The sequence below is a fragment of the Mobula birostris genome, chromosome 1 (assembly GCF_030028105.1).
Source record: "Mobula birostris isolate sMobBir1 chromosome 1, sMobBir1.hap1, whole genome shotgun sequence".
NCBI lineage: Eukaryota > Metazoa > Chordata > Chondrichthyes > Myliobatiformes > Myliobatidae > Mobula > Mobula birostris.
Genome location: NC_092370.1, coordinates 176043740 through 176067887, shown reverse-complemented (window position 1 = coordinate 176067887; position 24148 = coordinate 176043740). Strand labels below are relative to the sequence as shown.

The following is a 24148-nucleotide window of genomic DNA, read 5'->3' as shown; positions in this document are numbered from 1 at the left end:
TGGGCCTCCTGTCCCATGATCCTCTCATATCCCTTTTGCCTATCACCTGTCCAGTTCTTGGCTCCATCCCTCCCCCTCCTGTCTTCTCCTATCATTTTGGATCTCCCCCTCCCCCTCCCACTTTCAAATCTCTTACTAGCTCTTCCTTCAGTTAGTCCTGACGAAGGGTCTCGGCCCGAAACATCGACGGTACCTCTTCCTAGAGATGCTGCCTGGCCTGCTGCGTTCACCAGCAACTTTGAAGAATGGCTGACTGTCTGGTGTGACATGCTAAAAAAAACCCGCTGAGTTACTTCAACATTTTGTGTGTTGACCCCAAACCCATTCCCATCTTCTTTCTCATTGAAATCAACAAAGTCAGTTTTCACCTGCATTTTCCATCTGAATGCTCTGTGGACAAGTTCCACTCTTGAATATAAAGCCTTTCGAATGAGATGCTAAATAAAGCCCCTTTCATGGCACACAAAGTTTACAAGGAAACAGGCTAATGTTTCTGTCTTGGCAACTACCACAAAAGGGATAAAAAGCAGATTAACATCATTTATCCCATTAGTTCTTCAACCCATTCCATTCACACCTAAATTATATTTGCTTCATAGATTATACTAGTTACACGGATAATGAAATTTATTGTGAAATACTTTAAGTAATAAGGTACTTGCTAACTTCAAGTTCTTTAAAAGTTGTAACATAGAATAGTACAGTACAGTACAGGCCCTTCAGCCCACAATGTTGTGCTGACTTTTTAACCTAATCCAAGATCAGTATAGCACTACACACAAAATGCTGGAGGAACTCAGCAGGCCTATCGTCGACTGTACTCTTTTCCATAGGTGCTGCCTGGCCTGCTGAGTTCCTCCAGCATTTTGTGTGTGTTGCTTCGATTTTCAGCGTCTGCAGATTTTCTCTTGTTTGTTTTCAGTATTGCACTTCTCTCCCACATAGCCCTCCATTTTTCTCTCATCCATGATTGCAGTAAATGTGCCTACTGTATCAGCGTCCATCACCTGCCCTGGCAGCGCATTCCACGCACCCACCACTCTGTTTAAAAAAAACTGCCTCTGACACCTGCCACTGCCCCCCCCCGAAACTTTCCTGCAATCACCCTAAAATTATGCCCTCTCATAGCCATTTTCACCCTGAGAAAAAGTTGTGGTCTGTCCGGTCTCTTATCATCTTATATACCTGTATTGTCACCTCTCTTCCTCCCTCGCTGCAAAGGGAAAAGCCCTGGCTTGCTCAGCATTTCCTCATCGGCACACTCTGTAATCCAGGCAGCATCCTGATAAATCTCCTCTGCACCCTCTCTAAAGCTTCCACATCCATATTATAACAAGGCGTCCAGAACTGAATACAATTCCCAGATGAGGTCTAACCAGAGTTTCATAGAGCTGCAACATTACCTCATGGTTCTTGAACTCAGTCCCTGCACTAATAAAGGCCTACACACCACGTGCCTTCTTAGCCCACCCTATCAACTTGTACTGCAATTTTGAGGGATCCAACAGCCCTTTGTTCCTCCACACTGCTAAAAATCCTTTCATTTCATTAACCCTGTACTCTGCCTTCAGGTTTGGCCTTCCAAAGGGTATCACTTCACACTTTTCCAGATTGAACTCCATCTGTCTCCTATCAGCCCAACTCTGCATCCTGTCAATGTCCAGTTGTAACCTACAGTACATAAACCCTCCACACTATCCACAATTCCACCAACCTTTCATGTCATCTGTAAACTTGCTAACCCACCCTTCCTCTTCCTTGTCCAAGTCACTTATAAAAATCACAAAGAACAATTTTCCCAAAACTGACCTAGTCACTGACCTCTAGGCAGAGTAGGATTGATCTACAAACATTTGTCTTCAAGGCAATCCTGAATCCATGCAGCCAAGTTTTCCGATCCCATGCCTCATAGTTTTCTGAGTGAGCTACCATTGGGAACTTTGCCAAATGCCTTACTAAAATCCGTAAACACCAGATCCATTGCTCTATGTTTACCAATTTGCTATGTCACTTCCTGGAAGAATTCATACAGGCTCACGAGGCATGACCTGCCCTTCACAAAACCATGCTGACTATCCCTTATCAGACTATGCTACTCCAATTGCTTGCAAATCCTGTCTCTGAGAAACTTCTCCAATAGTTTGTGCAGCATTGGTGAAAGGCTCACTGGGCTATAATTCCCAGGGTTATCTCTGTTACCTTTCTTGAACAAAACAATAGTATTTGTCTCCCTCCAATCTTCTGGTACTATTGCTGTGGCCATTGGGGACTCCGGGATCATTGCCAAAGGTACAACAATCTCTTCCCTCACTTCCTGTAGTAACCTGGGGACTTATCTAACCTAAAGTTTTTCAAAAGTTCCAGCACATCCTCTTTCTTAACATTAACATGTTTCAGCAAATAGAGCTGTTCTACACTGTCCTCACATTCGTCAAGTCTCTCTCACTGGTGAATACTGAAGCAAAGTACTCATTATGAACCATTCTTGTCTTCGCTGACTTTAGGTACACGGTCCCTCTTTTAACTCTGATTGGTCCTATGCTCACTCTGGTCATCCTCCTGTTCTTCAGATACACACACACACACATATATCTATAAAAAACACCTTGGAGTTTTCTTTAATCTTCCTCACTAAGGTAGTCTCATGTCCTCTTCGAGCTCTCCTTTCTTAAGCTCCTTTCTGGCTACCTTATAACTCTCAAGAGCCCTATCTGATCCTTTTTTCCTAAACCTTAAGCACACTTCTTTCTTCCCCTTGACCAGATGATCCATTTCTCTTGTCAACCATGGTTCCTTCACCCTACTATTCTTTCCCTAGGTCAATGGAACAAGCCTGTCCAGAACCCCATACAAGTGTTCCCTAAACACTCTTCCCATTTCCATTGTGCATTTCCCCGAGTCCATCTGTTCCCAATTTACAGTCCCAACATCATAATTTGCCCTCCCTCAATTTTCCCAATCCTATCCTTGTCCAAGGTCAGGGACTTGTGATCACCATCTCCAAAATGCTCACCGTGAAGAGATCTGTCACCTGACCAGGTTCATGACCCAGTACTAGATCCAGTATGGCTTCTCCTCTAGTCAGCCTGTCTGCATATTGTGTCAGCAATTCTTCCTGGTCACACCTAACAAATTCTGCCCCATCTGAACTTCTTGTCAAAGGAGGAGCCAATCAATATTAAGGAAGTTGAAATCCCCCATGTCAACAATCCTGTTAATTTTGTATTTTTTCACCTTTCCAAATCTGCCTCCCAATCTGCTCCTCCATATTTCTGCTGCTATTGGGCGAGTGGGGGGTGGTGGAGGTCTATAGAATATGCCCAATAAAATAATTGTTCACTTCCTGATTTTGTCGTCCACCCACACTGACTCAGTAGACAATCTCTCCACAAAGTTCCCTCTTTCTGTAGCTGTGATACTATCCCTGATCAACAATGCCTTTCGACCACTTATTTTTACCTCCCTCTCTGTCCCTTTTGAAATATCTGAACCCTAGAACATTCAGCAGCCATTCCTGTATCTCTGACAGCCGAGACTCCGTAACGGCCACAACTTCGTGGTTCCACGTACTGACCCATGCTCGAAGTTCATCACCCTTGTTCCTGATACTTCTCATACTAAGGTAGATACATTTCAACCCATCTAACTGACTGCATTTATGCCCATTCTGTATCGTGTGGGATCAGTTGCAAGGATGTGATGAATGCGCACTCGGTTGGTCAATCAGGCATTAAATCGTTTGGGCTCTCTACGCACAGAGGGCACTCTCTTTTGGGCGCAGGCTTTTGAGTGCATGTCTTTCATCTCGGGCATGGTTCATAGCTCCCACACTGTAAGGTACCCAGTGTGTACCGTCACTAACATGACTGAGTGAAAACATTTAATCATACTTCATCATTGTCGTTCTTGCCCCGTGGATACATAACATTTTGGTGACAAGGATCAAAACAAGCATGACCTCTCTATTCCAAACATCCGATCTATTTTGGGCTGCAGCTATGGGAAAACTGACTCCTGGAATCTCGCTGCAATGGAAGACAACCTTCCTGGACTACAAACGTACATCAAACTCCTACTAATTTTAATACCATTGGCAAAGCTGGAGGAAGCAGTGAAATTCAAGCTGCTCTGCATGCACTTGTGAAAACGCGGGCAGAAATACTTTGATCCTGTAAACTTACAGAACAAATCAGACACTTCTGAGGCTTTAGACAATGTTTGGGTGAAGCAGGACGATATCTTTATGGTATGCTTCACATTCTTTCAGGTACGACAGACCCCAGGCACATATGTGGATGATTTCATCACAAGACTAACCCTGGCAGTGCAGGAATGCACGTATAAAGATATTCCCCTGAGCAAATTTGAAGAAGCGATGCTCAGCCAAATGTTTATTATTGGAGTCTAAGGTGGGAGGACGTAGGAGAACCTCCTGTCTGGGACAATGTGTGCTCTAAAGCTTGCCACTGGGAGGCAGTCAAGAGAGGCCTTACACAGATCAGAATCAGAAATCAGGTTTAATATCACTGGCACGTGTCGTGAAATTTGTTAATTTAGAGCAGCAGTACAATGCAATACGTAATAATATAGATAAGTAAGTAAATCAATTACAGTAAATACATTAAACAGTTAAAGACAGTGCAAAAACAGAAATAATTTTTAAAAAGTGAAGTTGTGTTCATTAGTTCAATGTCCATTTAGGAATCAGATGGCAGAGAGGAAGAAGCTGTTCCTGAATCGCTGAGTGTGTGCCTTCAGGCTTCTGTACCTCCTTCCTGATGGTAACAATGAGTAGAGGGCATGTCCTGGGTGATGGGGGTCCTTAATAATGGACATCGCTTTTCTGAGGCACCACTCCTTGAAGATATCTATGGACTATGGAGGCTAGTACCTAATACGGAACTAACTAATTTTACAACTCTCTGTAGCTTCTTTCGATCCTGTGCAGTGGCCCTCCCCCATACCAGACAGTGATGCAGCTTGTCAGAATGCTCCACAGTACATCTAATTTTCAAGTGTTTAGGTGATAAATCAAATCTCCTCAAACTTCTAATGAAATATAGCCACTGCCTTGCCTTCTTTATAGCTGCATTGATATGTTGGGACCGGGTTAGATCCTCAGAGGTATTGACACCCAGGATCTTCAAATTGCTCACTCTCTCCACTTCTGATCCCTCTTATGAGGATTAGTTTGTGTTCCCTTGTCCTATCCTTTCTGAAGTCCACAATCAGCTCTTTGGCCTTATTGACATTGAGTGCAAGATTGTTGCTGTGACACCACTCAACTAGCTGGTATATCTCACTCCTGTATGCCCTCACAGATTCAGCCTCCTCCCAAAAAGGCCCGTATCTGCCAGCAATACTGACCCACAACCTACAGTCTCCAGAGAGATCACTTCCACAAATATGCCTTTGTTGTGGGAAAAGGCATGCCGAATGGTCCAATTGCATGCATTAAAAGGCAGTCTGCCGGTTCTGTCACAAGGTAGGGCACCTCAAAAAGGTGTGCTTCACCAAGCAGTGCACCATGAAAAAATGGCGGAATTCAACCATCGTCTCTGTGCAAGGAGATGGCCGGAGCGAAGAAGTGGACACTATTTTCCAAACCCATGATGTGGGCCACCAAAACCAGCCTCCTGACTTGGTTACACTCACAGTGGACAACCAGCCCATGAAATTTGAGCTGGATACTGGGTGAGCCCTCACCCTGGTAAGCGCCAGATTCCAAAATTACGACCGCCGAGCTTAGTGCCTTGCAGCTACTTTGGAGATGGCGTGGATACGCATGGTGTCTTCACAGCAAAAGTGACTCACTAGGGGGACCTGTTTCATTTACTCATGCATGTGGTCAGGGGGAGGGGCGATGGGCAGAAATTGGATTAAGTAGATGCAGTTGGTGTTGCCCTGCATCAATTGTATTGCAGGGGGTAGGGAGGGTCACGGCATTGAAATTGAATTCACAATTACAAAAGCACCAGCGGGTTTTCCAAGCTGACATTTCAGGTCAATACCATGATGGAGCAGCTAAGTTCAAGTTTAAAAAGAGCTGCCAGCCGAGTTTTACGAGGCCCACCCAGTGCCATATGTGGTGGATCCAAAGAGAACTTGATGTTGAACTTGCATGCAGAGAGCAGACATGATACAGCCAGCCTTCACAAGTGCAGTATCTAAGGCATTTGTCATGAAGAATGGTATTGGGCACCTGACAACAGTTCCACATTACTACACAGCATCATATGGCCTGGCAGAGAAATGAGGCTTTTCCAAACAAACACAATTTAAGACATTTCCTTTTCCATTACTTTTGTTCAGTTGTTAAGTTGAGTCTGACTCTTCCATAGGGTCTATAGGATTTTCATGGCAAGATATGGAAATAGATATGGGTTTGAATTCAGGACCACCTGCCTTGAAGTCCAGTGCTGATGCTACTACTACACCAGCCAGCTAGGTGACTCCAAATGAACTTTCAGATGCATTTCCTGCAGAAGGAATGTTTAAGCGAACCTTATGCACCAGATTAGACCTCCTACAGCTGGCCATCCAGGAGCAAATTTGCGGCAAGCAAGAGGCCAGGAAACAAAAATACAAAAAGCACGCCCGACTGTTTGGTGCCAGGGACAATATCTACATGCACATCTCACAGGAAGAAAGCTGGCTACCAGCTGTCACCCAGGATCGTCATGGTCAAATAGCAGACTTGAGCAGCCAGACAGGCAAATTTTCAGGCGAGATCTGGATCATACACGCCAGTGGACTGGGTGCGGACCCAGGGTAGCTACAGGAAGTGCCCTCTGCTGATGCAGCCAGTGTTCCAGCAGATGAAGCAATAGATGTTTCATCAAGAGGGGATTCACAACCTACTGTCCTCAGCATCAGATAACCAGGAGAGCGTGGAGAGAGAAGCTGGACCCCGTCCCCGTGGAGGTCCACAAGCGTGTGCCGGCCAGTTGACTGGGTGAGGTAGATATTTCATCATTCTTCTCGGTGTACCTCGCTTATTCTCTTCCTCCGTGGTTCCCATCTGTGGGGCTGGGGGATGTACCACATCAGATCTACTGCGAGAATGTGCTGGCGGCCGATTGATTGGGCCTCCTACGAGCAGAGGGCTCTCTTTTTTGGGTGGGGGTTTTTGAGAACATGTCTTTTATCTCAGGATTGCGATTTGTAGCTCCCACACTCTAAGTTGCCTGGCATATATCATTACTAGCATGACTCAAAAAAATGTTTAATCATGATATTTGATTGTTATTTTTGCCCCACAGTTAACACTTTCCACTGTCTATCTTTTCTCACAGTCTCTGTACACATTGCATCTACCTTTACAATAACTATTCTATCCTCTGACCTAACACGCCTGTTTCCATCCCCCTGTCAGTCTAGTTTAAGCCCTCCCCAACAGCTCTAGCAAACCTGCCCTCAAGGATACTGGTCAAAGAAATCCCAGTGATCCACAGATCTGAAACCTTGCCCTCTGTACCAATTCAGCAGCCACACAAATCAGATTCAGTTTCATTTATTCATCACATGTGCAGCAAAGCATACAGTGAAATGCATTGTTTGCATTAACAACGAACACAACCTAAGGATGTGCTGGAAGCAGCAAGTGTCATGACACATTTTGGCACCAACATAGCATGTCCACCATGTTCCCAGACCACACAGGCAAGAGCAATAGAACAGCAACTAAAGAAAAGGAGCAAAACGAGTCCCTTACCTCCCAAACACCCATGCGTGCACACACACAAATAGTCCTCTAACCCCAGGACAGGCTGTCTTCAGCCTCCAGTCTCTGGTGGCCTCACAGACATTGGGCGTTTGACTTCCCCAGTGGTCTTACAGACCCAGGATTTCAACCATCGGGCCTTGACTCCTAATCAACCATTGGGCTTAGATCTTCGACATCGACCCAGTTCTCATTGATGGCAATGAATGATGACCCTAGATAGGGATTCCAAATTCCTGGACTTGAACTCTCGATTTGCCAATGATGGGACCCTGAACACTAGGCCTCTAACTCTGGTCTCGCCGACTCGCGTACCTGGGAGGTCACCTCCTGCCCATATGGAACTCCAATCTCGGAACCCGCTGACAACTCACTGACTTGGCTGGAGGTACCACCAGCACTCGTCTGCGCTGGAATGTTGTCCCAATATCCAAAAACGGATGTCCTTCATCACATGTCTACTTCACTGGCCTTTGAGCCCAGAGCGCAGGCTTAGCCTCCGGCCTAACTGCTAATTCTCCCAGTTTTACAACTCCTCCCTTGGAGGGTCAGACACCCTGAGCCAATAGGCTGGTCCTGGACTTATTTCCTGGCATAATTTACATATTACTATTTAATTATTTATGGTTTTATTACTATTTATTACTTATGGTGCAACTGTAACAAAAACCAATTTCCCTCGGGATCAATGAAGTATGATTATGACTATGACTATCCTTGTCCCTAAACTCTAACCTGACCCCTGACACCCCTTCCTATTCTTATCCTCACTAGCACGTGGCATAAGCAGCAATCCAGAAATTACTACCCAGGAGGTCCTACTTTTCAGCTTCCTCCCCAGCTCCCTGTATCTGCTCATCGGGACCTCATCCCTTTTCTCATTTCTGTCATTAGAGTATCACGACATCTGGCTGCTTATCATCCCCCTTCATGCTCTGCACACAATCTGAGTCATCCCTGATCCTGGCAGCTGCAAGGCAACATACCAGCTGGTGAACCTTTCATGTCCATAGATTCTCCTGTCTCTTCCCCGAATTATTGAATCACTTATTACCACCGCTCTGGTTTTTCCGCTTCCGTTGTTCAGAGTAAATTTATTATCAGGAAGTACATATGTATCAACATATACAACCCTGAGATTCATTGTCTTGTGAGCATATGCAATAAATCCAGTAAGCATAATAGAATGAATGAAAGACCGTCCCTAAAGGGCAGACAACCAGTATGGAAAAGACAACAAACACATGCAAATACACAAAGAAAAGAAAGAAAAAGGCAATAAATAATAAAAACATGAAATGAAGAGTCCTTGAATCAGTGCCAGAGACTCGATTATTGCAGCTCTCCCTGGTAGGTTGTCCTTATCAATAGTATCCAAAGTGGTAAACTTATTGTTGTGTATGTGGCCTGTTTATACAACTATGTTATTAATAAAAATGCTGGAGACGGGAACTAAGTTTCATGGTTCTTTACTGGCAGAATCTGAACTCGACACACACGTACAGATCAATATGCGCCTAATAGCCCATGCAATGACGTGTCACTAAAACATAAAGTAGTCCCTTATTATAATATAGGCTATACGGTACACTCGTCCCCTTTTATCTTAATAGTGTATCATCCGTTTTTTTTACTGGTGCACTATGCTAAACAAATATGTTTACCCTTAACATACCAACGCCTACCATTGGTTTACAAATTATAACAAAGTAGCTTAATAATATCAAATTATAACAAGCCTTTTTTTCTTTTTTTTTACTTTTGGTCTAAGACCCATTTAGAACTCAAGTCTCTGGGGAGGTCTTCTCTGTTTCTCTGGGTAATGTCTGTCCTGAAACGTTTGCTTTGGGGAATGTGTCTCCACAGGTACATCAGGTGGGTTATCAGCACTGATGACAGGCTTATCTGTAGGTGAGGCTGATGTGGTCACATCAGGAGTGCTTCTATGTCAGGGAGGCCGGGCAAGGGGTTATTGTGTTTTTCACCTGAGCATCCAGGATTTGGTTCACATGATGTCTCCATACGTTCTCTCCCACCTCCACTGTGTACATCAGTGGCCTGTCTATGGCCGAAATTGTACCCGGCTGCCACTTTTCAGTCTGGTAATCACATGCAAGAACTGACTGTCCCACACTGAAGCTCCGTGTTGACTTAGCATTCAAGTGTTTGAACTGTCTGTTCTCCACATCACGCTGTACATCTGGTTTGAGATGATCCATGCAGGACCTCAGGTTCCTGTTCAGAAACATCATCGCTGGAGTCTGATTAGTGGTTGTATGTACTGCATTACAGTAGGCAAGGAGGAAGTTGTCTACCTTGTGTTGCAGTGGTTGATTTTAGCTGTCCATTGCCTTGATGGCTTTCTTGAATGTCTGCACAAATCCTGCCAAGCCATTTGTGGATGGATGGTAAGGGGCCGATGTAAAGTGCTTGATTTCATTGTTCTTCATAAAACTTTGGAATTCTTCAGAGACAAATTGTCATCCATTGTCTGTGCAGATTTGTTCTGGTATGCCATTCCCAGCGAACATGGCCCTCAGAACTGTAATGGTCTTTTCTGATGTGTTTGTCTTCATTTTGATGACCTCTGGCGAATTGGAATGTGCATTGACGGCGATTAAAGACAGAGTCCATGAATAGTCCAGCAAAGTCAATGTGCACTTGTCGCCATGGTGATGAGGGCCACTCCCATAGATGGAGAGGGGCTTGTGGTGGTGTGTTCTGGATCGTTTGACATCCAGAGCAGATCTTGGTCAAGTCCTCAATCTGTTTATCGATTCCTGGCCACCACACATAGGCACAGGCAAGACCTTTCATCTTCAGGGTACCCAGGAGCCCCTCGTGCAGTTCCTCCAGCACTCTGATGCGTAGCTTGGGAGGGACCACAACTCGTGAGCCATACATTAATGTTCCCTGACACACTGATAACTGCTCCTTCCTCGCTGAGAAGGCTGGAAACAGTGTGTTACCCCACGCTGGCCATCCCTTTACCGTGATGTCATACACTTTTGACAACATAGGGTCGTTGCGTGTTTCCCTTTCAATGAGGCTGTTTGTTACTGGTAATTGTTCAACTATTGTCATGTGGACAACCTCTGCTGAATCCATTTGTGTAGTTATCTCTGAAGTCAGCAGTGGTAAACGTGACGAACCATCTGCATTGCCATGTTGCTTGGTCCCCTTGTGTTCAATGTCATACATGTGACCTCCTAAGAACAGAGACCATCGCTGCAGCCTTTGTGCTCTCATCACTGGAACGCCTTTCCTTGGGTTGAAGATTGACATGAGAGGCTGATGGTCAATCAACAGAGTAAACTTTTGTCCATACAGGTAGTGACTGAATTTCTTGACTCCCCACACTGAGGGAGTGTGGGGAGTCAAGAAATTTAGGGCCTCTCTGTCAATCTGTGGGTAGTTGGGTTCAGCTGAAGTTAGCGTTCTTGAGGCAAAGGCTATTGGTCTTTCTGAGCCATCTGGAAACTTGTGCGATAACACAGCTTTTACCCCATGGGGTGAGGCATCATAAGCTAGTCAGATAGGTAAGGAGGGGTCAAAGTGTGTGAGCACCCCTTCTGAAGTTATGAGTCTTTTAGTTTCTTGAAACGCTTTCTCACAGCTCTCAGCCCACTTCCATTGTGTCCCTGTCTGTAATGGTGCATTTAATGGGTGTAGGACTGTGGATAGGTTAGGCAAGAACTTGTGGTAATAGTTCACTAGTCCAAGGTATGCTCTCAGCTGAGACACATTTCCAGGTGGTGGTGCCTTAAGCACCGCTTCTGTCTTGTCTTGAGACATGTGTAAGCCATCCTTGTTGATCACATGCCCACAGTATGAAATTTCCTTTTTGAAAAACTCACATTTCTGTCGATTAGCTCAGAGCCCATATTCTCGTAACCTAGTGAGCACTTGTTCAAGGTTAGAAAGATGTTCATTGTCATCTTTGCCAGTGACGATGATGTCATCCAGGTAACACTGAGTCCCTGGAATCCCCTGCAGGATCTGGTCCATTGCCCTTTGCCAGACTGCAGGAGCTGATACTATCCCAAACACCAACCTGTTGTACTGGTAAAATCCTTTGTGTGTACTTATTGTCAAGTATTTCTTGGATGCTTCATCAATTTCCATTTAGAGATAAGCCTGGGCCAAATCGATTTTTGTGAAATGTTCCCCTCCTGAAAGGGAAGCAAAGATAGAGGATACTGTACTGTGCGGGGAACTGGGTTAACAGTCACTTTGAAGTCTCCACATATGTGCACCTTGCTTGGTTTTCTTGGTTTTGTGCTGGAGATTTTCTTCATCACTGGAACAATAGGCATGGCCCGTTCACTCCAATCCACCTTTGACAGGACCCCAGTCTGCTCCAGATTTTTCAGCTCTGCCTCTACTGTAGAATGGATTGCATATGGCACTGGTCTGGCTTTGTGAACTTTTGGACATGCATTTTCCTCAATCTGAGTCTTTGCCTTCATGCCCTGAAGTGTTCCTATTTCTTTCATGAATGCTTCCTCAGAGTCAGCAAGTATTTGTGACAGTCTCTCAGATGTAGCCTTGCTGCCCTCCTTTGCTGACACATCTAGTGGCTTGATGGTGTGCCAATCCAACTGGATTTTTCTGAGCCATTCCCGTCCTAGCAACAGTGGTCCTCCATTTTTCAGTACATAGAGGTTCAGCTGCTGTGTTTTGTCTCCGTAGGTCACTGTCACTTTAATTTTGGCTTTGGGACACACTCTCTGTCCTGTGTAAGTCTTTAGCAGTAGTTTAGTTGGTTTCAGAGGTATATGAGAAAACAGTCATTTGTAGTCGTGTACAGAGATCACTGTTAAAGCTGAGCCTGTGTCCAACTCCATTTTCAGTCTCACGCCTGCCACTTGTGGAGTGATCCTTATTACTCTTTGATCATCTGTCTCTTTCACGCTGTGAAGTTGCAGACAAAACAATTCACTTTTGTCTGAGTCATTGTCATCAGAACCGCTTTCTTTCATTTTGTGCACATTGTTGTATTTTCCTTTCTGGGGTTTCTTGTTTCTTTGTAATTTGTCCTTTTTCTGTTGTTTACTAGCTTTGCATGCTCTGCCAATGTGGCCCTGTTTGCCACAGTTTCTGCATTCTTTGTCTTTAAACCAATAGTCCTCAGGGTCATGTGACATGTTCCCACCACGGTAACATTTCTTTCCTTCATTCCTGTTCAGTGATATTTTATTCATAGCATATTCCAGAGATTTTTCTTGTATCTCTGAAGCACCTCATGCTGCTGTTTCCAATGATATTGCAATGTTCAGCGCCTTCTCTAATGTAAGGTCTTTTTCACACAGGAGCTTATTCTGTATGGTTTCACAGTGTATGCCACACACTAACCTGTCCCTCACTGCGTTCGATAGACCAGCTCCAAATTCACAATGTCCTGATAATTTGCGCAATTCAGCACAATATTCAGAAATGTTTCCATTTTTGCTCCGATTCCATTTGTGAAATTTAAATCTTTCAGCAATGACCAGTGGTTTAGGGCTTAAATGCTGTTGGAGAGTGTCTACTATTTGCTTGAATGTTTTGTCAGCTGGCTTTTCAGGGGTTAACAAGCTTCATTGCAGGCCATATGTTTTTGCTCCCATAATACTGAGTAAGACGCTGGCTTCCTTTTCATCATTAACACCACTAGCATCACAATATAACTCCACTCTCTCAATGTAAGTTACCCAGTTTTTAATGCCACTATCAAATGCTGTAATAGTTCCAATCATTGCCATCTTTGTTATGTTATTTTAGTACCATTTTTCTGCGTCTGGTGCTCCCGATGCGGTCTTCTATATACTGGCGAGACCCGACGCAGGCTGGGAGACCGTTTCGCTGAACACCTACGCTCTGTACGCCAGAGAAAGCAGGATCTCCCAGTGGCCACACCTTTTAATTCCACATCTAATTCCCATTCTGATATGTCTGTCCACGGCCTCCTCTACTGTCAACATGAAGCCACACTCAGGTTGGAGGAACAACACCTTATGTTTCGTCTGGGTAGCCTCCAACTTGATGGCATGAACATTGACTTCTCTAACTTCCGTTAATGCCCTACCTCCCCTTCATACCTCATCCATTATTTATTTATCTTTTATTATTATATATTTTTTTCTTTCTCCCTAGGCCTCCCGTCTGTCCCATGATCCTCTCATATCCCTTTTGCCAATCAACTTTCCAGCTCTTAGATTCATCCCTTCCCCCTCCTGTCTTCTCCTATCATTTTGGATCTCCCCCTCCCCCTTCCACTTTCAAATTTCTTACTATCTCTTCTTTCAGTTAGTCCTGACAAAGGGTCTCGGCCGGAAACGTCAACTGTACCTCTTCCTATAGATGCTGCCTGGCCTGCTGCGTTCACCAGCAATTTTTATGTGTGTTGCTTGAAATTCCAGCATCCGCAGATTTCCTCACGTTACCGTTTTTCCTTGTTTTCTTTTTAGCTAGCTCCTTGCAGTCACTGCACGTTCCACTTGACTCACACGTCCTTTTTGCTAGTGCAACGAGCGCACTCCGTCTAGATGCGTGTGTCGCTCCTTTTCATCTCCCTTCTCTCTATTCTCCTCCAAGTGTCATTATCAATTAAAACAGGCGTTCCGATAAGATGTCGGTTCATAATTCTTGTTGCCAATTTGTTGTGTATGTGGCCTGTTGACACAACTATGTTATTAATAAAAACGCTGGAGACGGGAACTAAGTTTCATGGTTCTTTACTGGTAGAATCCGAACTTGACACACATGTACAGATCAATACGCGCCTGACAGCACATGCAACGACGTGTTACTAAAACATAAAGTAGTCCCTTACTATAATGTAGGCTATACAGTACACTTATTATTAAGGAAAATGGCCACGGGGGTTACTCTGCACTACCTATTCCTTTTCCCTTTCCTGACAGTCACCCAACTACCTGCCTCTTGCAACTTCAGAGTGACTGCCTCCCTGTACTGTAGCCTCTATCTATTTTGGGTATAAAAACCCTCCAGGATACAAGAGTATTGGAAGCAAATATTTGAGGCCCTATTGAAGGTTAGAAAGGTTCAGATAATACCAGACCCCATTTTAATAATTTTTGGAACTTCTGTGAGGTCAAATACATTCCAGGCTACCCAGCAACAACTACTGACCTATGGTATACTTAATGGAAAGAAACTCATACTAATTCTGGAAAATGGAAGAAACTCCATCACTCTGACAATGGCTGGCTGTATTAATGGATACTCTGCATCTAGAGAGGATAAGATACATTATCAAGGACAGACTCAAGGAATTTGAAAAAATCTGGCAACCATTACTGTTGTATTTAGAAGAGACCGACAGCTGAACAAAGTGTGGGGCAGGGGGGGCGGTAGGACCTAAACAGCACATAGGGGAGGGGTGAGGGGAGGGGAGGGCTGGGAAGGGGAAATGAGACGGGGTGGTAGGGTTTCCTTCGCTTTTTGCTTGTTTACTATACATACATACATTTGACTTTCATTATGTTGTTATAAGAAAGAAAAAAAAAAGAAGCCTTGTACTTCAAGACATTGTCGGTTGTGGTTAAGCTGATGTTGCTTCACAATAAAAATATTTGAAAACAATAAAAACCCTCCAGATTTTAATTACTGATGTATAGTGATTCCAGTGTTGCTTCACTTTGTCAGAATGTTTAATTTGGATTTATGATTGGTGACTGTGTTGATTTTTTTGTATTCCTTTAGGACATTTCTTATTGACCTTCCTGCTTCTCGATCTCCTTAAAAACTCATCACCTGCTCGTATTATTAACGTTTCATCCTTGGCTCATTTCCTTGGCCAAATCAATTTTAAGGATTTGCAGAGTGAAAACAGTTATGATGGGGGTCTGGCCTACTGCCAGAGTAAACTAGCCAACATACTGTTCACCCGAGAACTGGCCAAGCGTCTGAAAGGTATGCCGCAACTTTTAACTCCAGCATGCCACTAAAATAAAGGCAGAAAAATGTCTTTCTATTGTTTGATTGGTTCATTTTTTTTGTAATTTATTTTTTATTGAAGTTCATCATCAAACAAACATTTCCATAAGATGTATTTCAGGTATTGTACATATATATCATATAGTCATATAAGCCACAAATCTCCACATAATATTTATCTGAGGTATACACCTATAGAAAAGAGAGGAAAGGAAGAACAAGCAAAAGGAGAAAACTATGTACAAGTAGGGAGTGATTTTTTTTACAACATATTCATTGATTTGTGAGAATAAAATCAGGTCTTTGAGGTGTTATGCAGTTAAACCATTTTTCCCAGTATGAATCAAATTCTTCCAACTTATAGAAACATAGAAACATAGAAAATAGGTGCAGGAGTAGGCTATTCGGCCCTTCGAGCCTGCACCGCCATTTATTATGATCATGGCTGATCATCCAACTCAGAACTCCGCCCCAGCCTTCCCTCCATACCCCCTGACCCCCGTAGCCACAAGGGCCATATCTAACTCCCTCTAAAATATAGCCAATGAACTGGCCTCAACTGTTTCCTGTGGCAGAGAATTCCACAGATTCACCACTCTCTGTGTGAAGAAGTTTTTCCTAATCTCGGTCCTAAAAGGCTTCCCCTTTATCCTCAAACTGTGACCCCTTGTTCTGGACTTCCCCAACATCGGGAACAATTTTCCTGCATCTAACCTGTCTAATCCCTTTAGGATTTTATACGTTTCAATCAGATCCCCCCTCAATCTTCTAAATTCCAACGAGTACAAGCCCAGTTCATCCAGTCTTTCTTCATACGAAAGTCCTGCCATCCCAAGAATCAATCTGGTGAACCTTCTTTGTACTCCCTCTATGGCAAGGATGTCCTTCCTCAGATTAGGGGACCAAAACTGCACACAATACTCCAGGTGTGGTCTCATCAAGGCCTTGTACAACTGCAGTAGTACCTCCCTGCTCCTGTACTCAAATCCTCTCGCTATAAATGCCAGCATACCATTCGCCTTTTTCACCACCTGCTGTACCTGCATGCCCACTCTCAATGACTGGTGTATAATGACACCCAGGTCTCGTTGCACCTCCCCTTTTCCTAATCGGCCACCATTCAGATAATAATCTGTTTTCCTATTTTTGCCACCAACGTGGATAACTTCACATTTATCCGCATTAAGTTGCATCTGCCATGAATTTGCCCACTCACCCAACCTATCCAAGTCACCCTGCATCCTCTTAGCATCCTCCTCACAGCTAACACTGCCACCCAGCTTCGTGTCATCCGCAAACTTGGAGATGCTACATTTAATTCCCTCATCCAAGTCATTAATATATATTGTAAACAACTGAGGTCCCAGCACTGAGCCTTGCGGTACCCCGCTAGTCACTGCCTGCCATTCTGAAAAGGTCCCGTTTATTCCCACTCTTTGCTTCCTGTCTGCTAACCAATTCTCCATCCACATCAATACCTTACCCCCAATACCGTGTGCTTTAAGTTTGCACACTAATCTCCTGTGTGGGACCTTGTCAAAAGCCTTTTGAAAATCCAAATATACCACATCCACTGGTTCTCCCCTATCCACTCTACTAGTTACATCCTCAAAAAATTCTATGAGATTCGTCAGACATGATTTTCCTTTCACAAATCCATGCTGACTTTGTCCGATGATTTCACCGCTTTCCAAATGTGCTGTTATCACATCTTTGATAACTGACTCCAGCAGTTTCCCCACCACCGACGTTAGGCTAACCGGTCTATAATTCCCTGGTTTCTCTCTCCCTCCTTTTTTAAAAAGTGGGGTTACATTAGCCACCCTCCAATCCTCAGGAACTAGTCCAGAATCTAACGAGTTTTGAAAAATTATCACTAATGCATCCACTATTTCTTGGGCTACTTCCTTAAGCACTCTAGGATGCAGACCATCTGGCCCTGGGGATTTATCTGCCTTCAATCCCTTCAATTTACCTAACACCACTTCCCTACTAACATGTATTTCGCTCAGTTCCTCCATCTCACTGGACCCTCTGTCCCCTACTATTTCTGGAAGATTATTTATGTCCTCCTTAGTAAAGACAGAACCAAAGTAATTATTCAATTGGTCTGCCATGTCCTTGCTCCCCATAATCAATTCACCTGTTTCTGTCTGTAGGGGACCTACATTTGTCTTAACCAATCTTTTCCTTTTTACATATCTATAAAAGCTTTTACAGTCAGTTTTTATGTTCCCTGCCAGTTTTCTCTCATAATCTTTTTTCCCCTTCCTAATTAAGCCCTTTGTCCTCCTCTGCTGAACTCTGAATTTCTCCCAGTCCTCAGGTGAGCCACTTTCTCTGGCTAATTTGTATGCTTCTTCTTTGGAATTGATACTATCCCTAATTTCTCTTGTCAGCCACGGGTGCACTACCTTCCTTGATTTATTCTTTTGCCAAGCTGGGATGAACAATTGTTGTAGTTCATCCATGCAACCTTTAAATGCTTGCCATTGCATATCCACCGTCAATCCTTTAAGTGTCATTTGCCAGTCTATCTTAGCTAATTCACGTCTCATACCTTCAAAGTTACCCCTCTTTAAGTTCAGAACCTTTGTTTCTGAATTAACTATGTCACTCTCCATCTTAATGAAGAATTCCACCATATTATGGTCACTCTTACCCAAGGGGCCTCTCACGACAAGATTGCTAATTAACCCTTCCTCATTGCTGAAAACCCAGTCCAGGATAGCCTGCTCTCTAGTTGGTTCCTCGACATGTTGGTTCAAAAAACCATCCCGCATACATTCCAAGAAATCCTCTTCCTCAGCACCTTTACCAATTTGGTTCACCCAATCTACATGTAGATTGAAGTCACCCATTATAACTGCTGTTCCTTTATTGCACACATTTCTAATTTCCTGTTTAATACCATCTCCGACCTCACTACTACTGTTAGGTGGCCTGTACACAACTCCCACCAGCGTCTTCTGCCCCTTAGTGTTACGCAGCTCTACCCATATCGATTCCACATCTTCCCGGCTTATGTCCTTCCTTTCTATTGTGTTAATCTCTTCTTTAACCAGCAACGCCACCCCACCTCCCCTCCCTTCATGTCTATCCTATGATTAACAGATGCTGTTATCTTCTTCATTTTGTAAATGTCCATTGTAATTTCCATCCATGCATTTAAAGTTGGGCTCTCCTGTGATAACCATTTCCTGGTAAGGGTCTTTTTACCAGCCACCAGCAGTATATTCATTAAATATTTATCTCTTTTCAACCATTCTTGAGGTATATACCCAAAATATATGGTCTTACTTTCTAAGGGTATTCCACATTTAAAGATGTCTTGTAAGGCATTGTGTGCTCCAATAGTCTTTGATAACGGAGCATTCCCAGAAAATATGATAACGGTTTGCATTTTGATGTCCACAATTTCTCCAGCAAACAGGGAGGTTACTATCATAATGGGATTTCTGAGAGGGTGTAAAAAAATATTGTATCAAGTTTTTCCATCTGAACTCCCTCCATTTCCGTGAACTGGTACACTTCCATTGATACCTCCATATTATTGTCCATTCTTCCTCAGATATAATTATCCCTCCTTCCTTCTCCCATTTTGTTTTAATGTCTGAAGTCGAATGTGTTTTAAGATTTGACAAACCCTTATACATGCTTGAAATGATTCTACTACCGTTATCTGAATTATATGCTTTTCTAAATAGCTCTATCAAACATGTACTTGCCTTGGTTACATTTTTAACCGTCCTATATGTGGCATCTGTAAATACCGATAAAAGTCTTGTTTTTCTAATAAGTGTTTCCCTTTAAGCATTTCTAAATGGAACCGTGTTCCTTCTTTCATTATATTGCAAAGAACTGTTATTCCTTTCGCTGCCCAGTCCTTAAATCTAGCATCCAGTTTATTCGGCATAAAATCCGAGTCATATGCACACCATTTAAGAATTGCAATGTCTCTCTCTAGTTTATATTCTTTTATAATAATTTTCCATATTTTAAGAGTCCATTTCACCCATAGGTTATCAATAGTATTTATGTAACTTTGTAGGTTGTTATCAGCCAAAATTGCCTGTATGGGGATGGGAAGTATCCTCTCCTCAATGTTTTTCCATTGAGCGTCATATGATGGGTTGCACCAACATATCACAGCTCTCAACTGTTCTGCAAAATAATGATCTCTAAGAGAAGGTAGGCCCCATCCCCCCTTTTTCCTTGGCTAATTGCAAAGTTTTGAGATGAACTCTAGGCCTTTTACCTTGCCATATATATCTTGATAACATTTTGTTCCATTCATTGAATTGATTCTGATTAACCTCTGTTGGTAGGGTCTGAAAGAGATATAATAGTCTGGGCAGTATATTCATTTTAATAGATTCAATCCTTGAACTGAAACCAAGAAAAGGAATTCGGTTCCATCTTGTTATATCTTCCTTAATTCTTTTATATGTAGGCTGATAATTGCATTCTGATAATTTTGCGAAATCTTTTGGCATAATGATGCCCAAATATTTGAAAGACTCTGTTTGCCATGCCCGGGGATATCTGCTTTCAATTTATCTTAGTAGGCTATAGTTATATGGAAGTAATTGGGTTTTATCTATGTTGATCTTGAATCCTGATAATTGACCATATTGTTCAAAGGTTTGCATCAATTTGGGTAAATACTATATTGGTTGCCCTAGATAGATCAAAATGTCATCTGCGTAACAGAAACAACAGGAATTCTGCAGATGCTGGAAATACAAGCAACACACATCAAAGTTGCTGGTGAATGCAGCAGGCCAGGCAGCATCTCTAGGAAGAGGTGCAGTCGACGTTTCAGGCCGAGACCCTTCGTCAGGACTAACTGAAGGAAGAGTGAGTAAGAGATTTGAAAGTTGGAAGGGGAGGGGGAGATACAAAATGATAGGAGAAGACAGGAGGGAGAGGGATAGAGCCAAGAGCTGGACAGGTGATTGGCAAAAGGGATACGAGAGGATCATGGGACAGGAGGTCTGGGAAGAAAGACAAGGGGGGGGGAACCCAGAGGATGGGCAAGGGGTATATTCAGAGGGACAGAGGGAGAAAAAGGAGAGTGAGAGAAAGAATGTGTGTATAAAAATAAGTAACAGATGGGGTACGAGGGGGAGGTGGGGCATTAGCGGAAGTTAGAGAAGTCAATGTTCATGCCATCAGGTTGGAGGCTACCTAGACGGAATATAAGGTGTTGTTCCTCCAACCTGAGTGTGGCTTCATCTTTACAGTAGAGGAGGCCGTGGATAGACATGTCAGAATGGGAATGGGATGTGGAGTTAAAATGTGTGGCCACTGGGAGATCCTGCTTTCTCTGGCGGACAGAGCGTAGGTGTTCAGCAAAGCGGTCTCCCAGTCTGCGTCGGGTCTCGCCAGTATATAAAAGGCCACATTGGGAGCACTGGACGCAGTATATCACCCCAGCCAACTCACAGGTGAAGTGTCGCCTCACCTGGAAGGACTGTTTGGGGCCCTGAATGGTGGTAAGGGAGGAAGTGTCAGGGCATGTGTAGCACTTGTTCCGCTTACACGGATAAGTGCCAGGAGGGAGATCAGTGGGGAGGGATGGGGGGGGACGAACGGACAAGGGAGTCGTGTAGGGAGTGATCCCTGCGGAATGCAGAGAGAGGGGGAGAGGGAAAGATGTGCTTAGTGGTGGGATCCCGTTGGAGGTGGCGGAAGTTACGGAGAATAATATGTTGGACCCGGAGGCTGGTGAGGTGGTAGGTGAGGATCAGGGGAACCCTATTCCTAGTGGGGTGGCGGGAGGATGGAGTGAGAGCAGATGTACATGAAATGGGGGAGATGTTTAAGAGCAGAATTGATAGTGGAGGAAGGGAAGCCCCTTTCTTTAAAAAAGGAAAACGTCTCCTCTGGGTTCCGCCCGCCCCTTGTCTTTCTTCCCAGACCTCCTGTCCCATGATCTTCTCGTATCCCTTTTGCCAATCACCTGTCCAGCTCTTGGCTCCATCCCTCCCCCTCCTGTCTTCTCCTATCATTTTGTATCTCCCCCTCTCCCTCCGACTTTCAAATCTCTTACTCACTCTTCCTTCAGTTAGTCCCGACGAAGGGTCTCGGCCTGAAACGTCGACTGCACCTCTTCCTAGAGATGCTGCCTGGCCTGTTGCTTTCACCAGCAACTTTGATGTGTGTTATCTGCATAACAGGCCAATTTATGCTCTGTCCCTTTGATAGTAATTCCCCTGGTATCTTCATTTTGTCTGATGTATTGAGCTAATGGTTCCAGATATAATGTGAAGAGTAGTGGTGACCATGCACAACCCTATCTTGTGCCCCTTTCTAGGCTAAAACTATTTGATAAATATCCATTGATTTTAATCCTAGCAGTAGGATTGTCATATCGTGCCTGTATAGTTTTAATAATTGTGTCATGGAAACCAAATCTATGTAAAACTCTCTAAATTCCAATTAACCGAATCAAATGCCTTTTCAGCGTCCATGCTTATCACTATTGCTTCAATTTTATTTTTTTGTATATGATCCATAATGTGAAGTGTCCTTCGTATATTGTCTTGTGTTTGGCATTGTTGTATAAAACCTGTCTGATCCTTATGTATCAGTATGGGTAGAAACTCTTCTAATCGTTTGGCCATGATGGAGGTAAATAATCTATAATCTACATTGAGAATGGATATTGGTCTAAATGACCCACATTCCATTTTATCCTTGCCTTCTTTTAGTATAGCTGAGATTATCACTTCCTTCCAGCTGGGTGGCATTTGTGCCTTTTTTAGAGCCCAGTTCATTGTGGGGAGTAAGACAGGAATCAACTCATTTTTAAATTCTTTGTTCCACTCTGCCGTATACCCATCTGATCCTGGTGACTTGCTTAATTTAAGCCTACTAATTGCAGCTTTTAGTTCAACTTCAGTTATGTCAGCAGTTATCATTCTATTTTGTTCTTCGCTTGAAGTGGGTAACTCTAGAGAATTCAGGAAGGTGTCAATTTGGGTTATGCTTCCCCCGGAACTTTGGAATATAGAGTTTTGTAAAACACTTCAAAAGCTTCTTGAATTTCACTTAGCTTATTTTTTATCTTTTATGTTCTTGGATCCCTAATTCTATGAATTGTGTTTTCTGCTATCTTTTTCTTCAGTTTTCACACCAGTATTTTTGTAGACTTCGATCCACTTTCATAATCGCAAACACAAGGAAATCTGCAGATGCTGCAATTTCAAGCAACACACATAAAACTTGCTGGTGAACGCAGCAAATCTCTTACTAGCTCTTCTTTCAGTTAGTCCTGATGAAGGGTCTCGGCCCGATACGTTGACTGTACCTCTTCCTAAAGATGCTGCCTGGCCTGCTGCATTCACCAGCAACTTTGATGTGTGTTGCTCTGCTTTCATAATGTCTGTTTCAGAAACATTAAATTTTTCCTGATTTCTTGCGTAGCCAAACTATTCATTTCATTCCTAATTTTTAAAATTTCCTCTAATGTATCCTGTGCCAAATTCAATTTGTTTTTTTTTAGTTCCTTCAGCCTATTTTGTAATACCTCTGTTTTATTCCTTATTTTTTTCTTAAATGAAGATACCGCTATAATTTTCCCTCTTAAGACAGCCTTCAGAGTATCCCATAGAATGGGAGGTGAAACCTCTCCATTATCATTGAATTCTAAGTAAAGACTAATTTCTTTTTTAATTTGTCCTTAAAATATAGATCATTGAGTAGACTTGAATTTAGTTTCCAAATAGTATTCTTTCGTTGTAAGTCAAAATCAAAAGATAAATATATCGGTGCATGGTCACTTACATCTATTGTCCCAATTCCACAGGTGTTTATTTTGTCTTTTTCTTTTCCAAATGTTATTTTTGTATATACAGAATGGGGGGCAGAATAATGAGTGTAATCCCTTCTGTCGAGGAAAAGGTCCCTCCATATATCAATTAAACCAACATTCTCAAAAAGTGTATTAACTTTCTTATGTAAGGATTTTGTTTCATAGGTTTTTCTATTGGAAGAGTCTAACTTTGGTTGTAATTGTAAGTTTAAGTCTCCCCCACATATCAGGAGACCTTCTGTTTCCATTACCATAATATTAGTAATTTTCTGAAAGAAACTAATATCACTTCTTGGGGGTGCGTATATATTCAATAAAGTAACTGAACTTCCACCTATATTCCCCCTTACCAGAATATATCTGCCCTCCTTATCTCCCATTTCGAATACTTTATCAAAATTTAGCTTGAGATAAGAATAGCAACTCCTCTCCTATGTCCTGATTTATATGAGGAGAAAAACAAATTAGTGAAGCCCATTCTTGTTAGTTTGCCATGCTCATTATCACTTAAGTGAGTTTCCTGTAAATATACTACATGGGCTTGTTCTGTTTTCATTTTGGATAGAATTTTACTGTGTTTGATTGGATTTAACAGCCCATTGACATTAAAAGAAATGACTTTTACTTTGTCCTTAGCCATGTGTATTTATCTGTCAATATATCAT

At 43.0% G+C, this 24148-nt stretch overlaps 1 protein-coding gene across 1 annotated transcript in view; it reads left to right on the top strand.

The window, feature by feature from the left end:
* rdh12 (retinol dehydrogenase 12) overlaps positions 1-24148 on the top strand; it is a 65209-nt gene that overhangs the window by 35842 nt on the left and 5219 nt on the right. The window contains exon 5 of the mRNA XM_072266593.1: positions 15431-15640. Within this exon, the coding sequence (XP_072122694.1) occupies positions 15431-15640 (210 nt within the window). The remainder of the gene's footprint in view (positions 1-15430; positions 15641-24148) is intronic.